This window comes from Monodelphis domestica, chromosome 1, assembly GCF_027887165.1.
Source record: "Monodelphis domestica isolate mMonDom1 chromosome 1, mMonDom1.pri, whole genome shotgun sequence".
In the NCBI taxonomy this organism is placed as follows: Eukaryota; Metazoa; Chordata; class Mammalia; order Didelphimorphia; family Didelphidae; genus Monodelphis; species Monodelphis domestica.
The window spans coordinates 439,500,211-439,508,418 of NC_077227.1; the positions used below are offsets into that span (position 1 = coordinate 439,500,211).

Here is an 8,208-nt window from a genome sequence, read left to right on the forward strand (position 1 = left end):
TTCCCCCTTCACTCAATGAATGACACTACCTTCAAACAATGCAAGAGGGAGGGCGCCTGTCTTCTTTCCCATACATCTCTACAATTCCACCCCCAACTCCCATCCTTTCTCCTCCTGTAGCAATATATACCAGATCCATAGCCTTCCCCAACCAAATGTAAGTTGTATTGTTTTCTACAGACACACTAAAGTGATGTGGTAAAAAGCTGTTTCAACAACAAACGGGGAGACAGTTCTGAGAATTGATAGGGAATATTGGGAGAGGGGAATGGGAGACAAATGATCTGAGCACACAAGTGATTATAAATAGTAGGAATTTAAATTTTTTGGGAGAAACTAAAGGCCAAGGAGTGGGCTAGCAAAATGAATAGCAGCATTTAACACATGATCTGGGATAGAGCATTTTTTACAGGTGAGAACAAATCAGAGAGTGGAGACAAATGCCATGTTCTCTTGATTTACAAGAAATGAAACTTGACTGGAACAAATAATAGCAGATGGAGCCTTGACACTTGGAAGTAGCAGAAAAATGCAAAATTACAAGAGTTGCATGAAAGCAGTTTGTTCTGTTAGGTGAAATCGGCTAAGGTGAAAGAATGTTAGCTGTGGGGAAAAAATCCACCAAGAGGGGTCCCCCACACACCATAGCTGTTGCTCTACACTTACGCTGATTTTGGTTGCATCCTTATTTGTTACCTAAAATGCAAAGAGGGAGAGATATTAGGCTACAATCTTCTAGTTTATAGAATAGCATATCTCAGATTAAAGGAGCTCCTCATCCCAGCTGTCATACTTCCTTCAGAGCAATTTCCCAAACTTTGGATAGGGTTGGGGGGGGGGGGAGGACTGAGGCAGGATCTCAGTGTTGGGTGTGCTGACTATAGACACCTCTGCATAAGGCTGTGTGGCATGTTCCCAAGGGCAAGTGGGACTTCAGGATACCTGTCTCTACACTTGCAAGCTGGAATCCACTAGAAGCTGCTATCCCAGGTGATGAGGAATAGGAGAACTCAAATAGCACTGCTGCAGAGCAGTTTTAGGGCTTGAGGGTGGGGAAGGAGGAAGAGTAAGGGGATACTCAGCTCAAGCCCTAGATTTTTACCCCACCAAACTGAACCAGGTTTTTACTCATTGCAGGTCTTAAGGGGGAATTGATGCATCTCCACAGTGGGAGTTCAGGGTGGGGTGGGCAGTGTGCCACTACAAAGTGCCTTTGAGTCTACCCTTATATCAACTGCAAATATGGTCATGGTTCAATTCCCTTGCATATTTTTCTTCTGTCTCTCCACCCCCAGATACATTGGTGGGGTTCTCTGAAAAACTGGAAGGATTATCAGCTGGAAGGAGGTTCTTGTATCTGGGAGAATGTTGAGCATTCCCATAATTCTGGTGACAAGGCTCTGAGAGCAAGGAGACTGGCCTCCAATCAGTCCAGGAAAGTTGGAAAAAAGCCCGAATGGGGGAGGGGACATTATGTGTGCCAGAGCCAGTGGAAGACCTTTGCTTCTACTGGATCTCTTCTGGTGGGAGATGAATAAAGGAATGGGCCCTACCTCTGACTCTTAAAATTCTAGGTCAGGAAGAGGTTCAGCCTAGAATCGCTCCAGTTTGATGCCCCTTTCCTTAGGTCAGAGCTAGGTGGATCTTGTCTTCTTTCATTACTGAAATGTGATAATATATGTAACATGCTTTGCACACATTAAAGCTTCGATATAAATGCTGTCATCATTATTATCTTTGATCCTTGGAAACCCAAAATAGAGATGCTCCAGGTTTATTCCCAGATGCAGATGCGTGTTTATGCAGGGCAAGGCCTCTGTTCTTGGTGTATGCTTGAGAAAAGGGCTGAATGCTGCTCTTGGGTAGCTGTTCTTTTGGGGTTGGGTGGGTGGGGTTGAGGAGTGGGGGAATAGAAGGCAAGAAGGATGGAGGGGATGATTCTGATTTCCCTACCATCAAATGACTCCCACATCCCAGACTGGCTTGCGGACAGTAGCCACCCCTTCTTAAAACAGAGCACACAGCAAGAAGTAGGGAAATGTACACTTGCCTTTGTTGGATCTGTAGAGGTAGGGTGAAGGGTGACTGTCCCCTCCCCCTCCCTTCTTTCATTTTCCCCACCCCCTTCCCTTCGGGGGTTGTGGAAGGGGCTTAATTCTTTTACCTTGTTTCTGCTGCCAGGGGCACTGAGCGCTAATTCGTGGGCCAGCTCCCGGGGCGGGTCTTTAAGATACCACCACTGGATCTCCAGCGAGTAGGAGGTTGATCCACTCGCCCGGAAAGCACAGGGCATCTCAATATCTTCTCCCTCCCTAACAGTCACATCTTTGGGGACTTCGGTGAATGTAGCTGAGAGGGAAAAGACAGAAGTGACAGATTGGGGTTGGCTAAGCTGAGGGCCGCTGGGAAATCTGAGTTCGAATTGGATAAAGGGAGAGATGAACCCAAACCAGCCTATCTCAGCAGTGGCCAGAGCTAACCATTTCCCACAAGATAACGCGGAGCATTCGGGAACAGGTTCAGGTGGCTAGTTTGGGGAGCAGAGGAGAGAAGATAAAGAATTCACGGCTCCCTCTTACAGTTTAGCCCTGGGCTCCAATTTCAGCACCATTCTGGGAAAGAAATCCGGGAGCAAAGTTTAGTCATGCATCTCTAGATGAAAGAGCACTTTGCAGTGAAACGTGGACACAGTCATCATTCTCTTGTAGGTTCTGGCAAGCTGTGGAGGGGGCCAGGACTGGGTGGGGAGGTATCTTGGGTTTTTGGCATCCGTCGGAGGTTCGACTGGAGCCATCCCTGCACCCCCGCCCCCCGTCTTTCCTCTGCAAAACCTCTCTGCTGCCCTTATCCGCAACTGCGTTCCCCCACCCCCAGTTTCACCTCGCTCGACAGCCCCAGAGCAGCAGCAGAAGGCTCCAACAGACCCTCACATGCTGCGACAGACCCCTCCCCAACCTTCCCTAAGAACTGAAATCTTTTCCTCTCTGTTAGCAGAGTCTGGCAGCCTGTAAGGCGCGGGGCACCCCCAGTTCCCGGTTTCTGCTCTCAGCACCAAGTAGGGCTGAAGGGATTGAGCGACTTGGAAGACAGATACTGGTTGATGAGCCCATCGGCGCTTGCACTATTTTTATATAGGGATGCAAAAGCTGCCTCACGGAGTGCTCTGTCCCTTCGCAGTTTCAGGTTCCTATTTACTTCCCAATACTCTGGCCCTGAACAAGGGTCTCTGGGCGGATGCGCTCGGGCACAACTCTCCCGAATCTTTGCTTTCTGAAAAGGATAGGTGGGGAAATCTTCAAAATCTCCGACTCCCCGTCTCCTGGGCCCCCTCCCCCACACCGAATCAGTGAAAGTTTGGGACTCACCGTTGGCTATGAGGAGCAGCGGGGCATGCAGCAGCAGGTATCGGAGGGCGCTGATCGGTCCCCGCTGTTCCATTTCACGTGGGGAGAGTTTGGAGAGCGGGCCGAGGGGACAAGCGGTTGTGGGCGCCGGGCGCGGCTAGGACATCTCCAAATCCATGGCCCCCCGACCGGCTCGGACCCTGGTCCAGCTTGGGCGAAAGAGGCTTGTCCTCTCCTCCCCGCCGCCACCCAAAGCCACCAATCAACCCCTTCTGTTTTATTTTCAGGAGAGCGGGAGAGAGGGCGAAGCACGGGGGAGGGGCTGGTGCGCTAGGATGGGAGGAAGGATAAATTCCACAGGATGGGAGGCGCCGGTCGCCCGAGGGTGTGTGTGCGCGCCGGTGCGCTGCCAGTGCCGGTCCGTCTGTCCGCCCGTCTGTTTGTCCTTCTGCCTGTCTGTTTCTGTAGCTCGATCCCCAAAGCTAGTTAGTCGGATGGGGAAGCGGGTTTCACTCGGCTCCGGAAGAACCTCGATTCAGTATCCGCCAGCCAGGCAGGGGTCCCGGGCGCCGCGCCAGGACCCATCCCCCAATGCCTCTCGGCTCGGACTAGCCGGGAGGAGGCGGGGTGAGTCGGCAGCAACGCGAGGGTCTCGGGCTCAGCGTTATGAACTCCGGCAGCTGGGCTACCCCGAAGCTAGAGCTGAGAACCACTGGCACTAGGTAGCCACTCAGGAGCCGGGCTCTTTGCCTTCTCTTCTCCTTTTTTCTGTCTTTTTCTTCTCTCGCTTTTTCTGCCCGCCGCCTCCCCCCAGCCCCTTTCGTGACTCCGCCAGCCAACACTGCTCAGCCTCAGAGCGGAAATCTGACGTCCAAGCGTAACGCGTTTTTGGTGATAGCCGGTCCGGAAAAGCCAAAGGAGAGGGAGAGAAAGTGGTCACTGTTGGGGCTCTAGTATTCCTTCCCACTCTGAGCCAGGGTTTGGATCCGCCAGAGCGCAATTTTCACCCACTCCTCCAACCTCAAGCTCTTCTTCCCTCCCTTCCACCCTCCAGCCAGAGCAGTGCCTTCAGATCTCCAGTGCAAAAATGGACCGCCCCCTGCATCCCAGAGGGTGTCCTGCCTTGCGCTTCAATTTGGGGGGCCTTATCCCTGGTCGAGACCTCTTCCACCCCACTAACACATTGCGCCAAAAGCACCCCGCAGCGCCGCGCCGCGCCCTCACCCGCTCGGTTGTGCAGACCACTTCCCACAGGGTGGGCACTTTCTCTCCGACCTCTGGTTCCAAATTGTCTTAAAATTCTCCCCAGCACCCTCGGGACATTCCTGGTGACGTCTGGGGGGAAGCGTCCCTCTTTCTTCCGCAGCCCCTCCCTTCCTTCTTCCCCCTGCTACCGAGCTCCCAACTTCTTACCTCGGTTTCTTAAGCAGGCTGACCCAAGCAGTGATCAAGCCCCAGTCCATCGCTAGGAGAACAGGAACCCAGTTAGAAAAAAGACAGCTAGAAGATGGGGGAGGGGCGGGGCGTAGTAGGCGCTGGGACGTTGGGGGTGTGCAGGTGCACCTAGAAGCAGGGGGCGGTTGGCAATGGGAACCAGAAGGGAGGGCCAGGTCCCCAATAACGGAGCGGGCACTAGAAGTCCGCAGTGGATCACAGAGAAGTGAGCTCCGAGCAGGTGCTTCTGTTGTAGAGAGGGAGTGATGACCGTGGGAGATGGGAGGAGGAGGCGCAGGAGAAGTAGGGAGACCGGGAGGGAGAGAGGAAAAGATGAAAGGGAGGGAGAAGGAAAATCGAGGAGAGGAGGGGTCGCGAGAGAGAAGGGGGATGGCAAGGACAATGTGGAGATAGCTACTTGATTCAAGGTTGGGGAGATTTCCAGGTGGGTAAAGGAATCGAGCTCTGTTCTCTACTTCTTCTCAAGCTCCCTTTCTCCTGTTAGCAAAGGAGATCCTGAGGAGTGGGAACCAGAGTCTTTTCCTCCAGGCCAATTTCTGACCTTGTTTGCAGTCTTCATCCGGCTCCCCACCCCCAGAACCCCATCCCCAAGCTGCTCCCTTCTGAAGACTTCATGTTTGAACCCTCTAGCCAGCAGCTAACTGAATTTGGGGACCAGGCATCCACCTGCTCTCACTCTCTGCTAAATTAAAAAAAAAAAAGGTTGTAGACTGAGGAAACCAGGGAGATTGGCCTCTTTTGATTTGTTCCCTGTAACTCCGCAGGTGGAGGGCCTTCTTTTCCTTTATCTTCAGTATAGAGAGCTCTGGCTTACATGATCATTTCTAGCTCTCGATCATACATGTTCCAAACATCAGTGTTTGTTGGAATAAATCCACAGAAGCCCAGTAGAATGTAAGCACCTGGAGGACAGGGATCTTTTTCTCCCATTCATTTCCGTATCTTCAGGCCCTAGCACAGTGCCATCTTGCACACGAAGGGTAACTAATAACTGCTTCGTTTGGATTGAATTGGTTAGGTGGTTTCTTCATATTGAATCACCATTACCAAGTTCTTAGAAGGGCAGTCAATATTTGGCAAGCCCTTGCCTAACACTCCAAAGGAGTTGCCAAAGACCCTTGGCTTGGCTGGGGAATATACTTGGCTTTTCAGCAGAAGGCTACATATAAATTCAAATAGATGTTACCCAGTTTTTAAAAGATGAGTGTACCTTAGAAGTTCTTCACCGACTCCCAGATGGCAAAGGAAGGCCCTTGGACTTAGACTTTGAATAGAAGCAACCAGGCACTGAGAATCAAGATAAGGGAGTTTTTATCTTTACTGTTGATTTGGGGACCTTAATAATAATGGGGTGACTCTAAGCCACACATTTCCTTCTTTGGACCCTAATTTTATTTCAAAGGTGTCTAATGCAAGGATTTGGAAAGTCCCATTTTCCAATCTCTCAACAACATAAGAATTTTTACCCTGTATTAGATTTATTACCCATCTAGCCCAGAAATCTGATTCTGACCTGTATACAGAAGAAACAGTGGGTAAGGTGACCTCCTAGTTGATAAGGGATCCCAATATCTCTAACTTGATAGATACTCTTGATCCTACTCTCAAAGTACAGTGGTGTTGAGTCAAAAAAACATCTGCTCTAATCCTAGTTTTGCTACTTATTACCTGTGTGATTCAGGATAAGTAATATTCTATAAATGAGGAATTCCCAAGACTTTTCAGCTTTTATCATTGTGTGTGTATATGTGTGTGTGTGTGTGTGTGTGTGTTTGTAAAGGAAGAGGACAGAATTGGTAATGAACTTTAATAATTAATTTATTCTCTGCCGGGGCAAATAGTTTTTCTTTTAATTTGTCCCAAAATACCTGATGTAAGCTCCTTGAGGAATTCTTAAGTTTTAATACTAGGAGTTTGTGAACAAATGTATCTGGAGCCACTCTGCCTTGCCTAGTCCCTCTTTATGAGTTTGGTGATTTAGATTCTATCTCCTCTCAGCTTTCATCTTCCAGACTAGAGTCCCCTAAACAATTTAATCTATCCTTATATGGAATCTGCTTCATCCACTTGTCAATTAAGACATGAACTTCCCTCTTGGTGACTTTTTTTGGGTTTTATTGTTGATCATTGATGCAGTTTGGAAGCCTCTGGGCTGACTTTCCCTCTCTAACAGACAGATGTCTCATACAACTCTCCAAGAGGGGTGATTTGTTTCAGAGACAATGCAGATTTAATCACTTTTTAAAATGGACTTCAGCTCTTATGTCACTGGTACTCTTTGTCTATTCCTGGAATTTCCAACCCTGTTTTGGCAATGACCTGCTAAAATTCTGATCCTAGTACTTTTGATATTGTTAATGAAATTTCAGAGCAAAGTTAATTTTGATTCTCTTGGATTTAAAAAGTAAATATAGTAATAATTGACAACTCAGTGAAGTAGACCCAGTCAGTAGATATTGTTATCACCATTTTACAGATGGCAAAACTAAAATGAGGTACTAGGAGATAAATTGACAATCTCAAGAGACCATGCTTAGTGAGTGTCAGGGCAGGGAACACAGTCCTTTTCAGTATTCTCAATCCAGGGTTCTTCCCCCCTGTAGGCCTATTCTCTGCCTCCCTCTTCCTCATTCTCCTATTAGATTGGAGATTCTTCAAGAGTGGATATTGACTCTTCCATGACATTAACTTTATCTTTTTTTTTAAGATGTTACTTTGACTCATAAAATGAGCAATTTAATTCAGTTAAACAAATTATCCAAAATTCCAGATAAGACTCATTTTTAGCTCAAGCATAGCCTTTACCTGCTCTGGGATACTCTCTCCTTCTTTGGTAAATTGAAACATAAAGTCCAATTCTCACTCAGACACTAAGGGATCATGTTTAATAAGCAGGCTTAATGCTTATTTTTCCTCAAAAAAGAAATGTATTTCCATGGACCCTCACATTTTCAAACTAAAAAAGGCCCTTTCTCCCTTCCTGGCACACTTGTATGCAACAGACACATTCCTCCAATACAAGGTTTTATGTAGATTTTTGTGAACTAGTCTCAAAGAGAGGTGATTTGATTAGCTGATCTTGAAGACTCTTGTTTGGAGCAGTGGAAAGAACACTAGATTTGGAGTTAGAGACCCCAGTTTAGATTCTGGCTCAACCATTACTACCTACTGTGTGACCTTGGCCAAATCATTTAAATTTTTGGGCCTCAGTTTCCTCATCTGTAAAATAAGGGGATTGGACCAGATGGTCTCCCTGCCAGCTTTAAATCTATAATCCAAATCTCTTGGACTTGATCTATTTTGTGGAAGTGTGTTTGTATTCCCAGAACCTTAGCCCAGTACCTTGTATGTAAGAGCCATGCAATCGGTATTTGCTGAATTGGATTAAACTGAAATTGGGGACAGCAAG

General features: G+C 48.0%; 1 protein-coding gene across 1 annotated transcript in view; it reads right to left on the reverse strand.

Annotated features, from left to right (window-relative positions):
• Positions 1-4,191, reverse strand: part of VSTM2B (V-set and transmembrane domain containing 2B) — a 52,451-nt gene extending 48,260 nt beyond the window's left edge. Inside the window, exons 1-3 of the mRNA XM_056812246.1 lie at positions 3,366-4,191; positions 2,165-2,349; positions 667-696 (exon numbers count right to left, since the gene is read on the reverse strand). Of these exons, the coding sequence (XP_056668224.1) occupies positions 667-696; positions 2,165-2,349; positions 3,366-3,438 (288 nt within the window). The 5' untranslated portion in view covers positions 3,439-4,191. The remainder of the gene's footprint in view (positions 1-666; positions 697-2,164; positions 2,350-3,365) is intronic.
• Between the last annotated feature and the right edge of the window lie 4,017 nt (positions 4,192-8,208).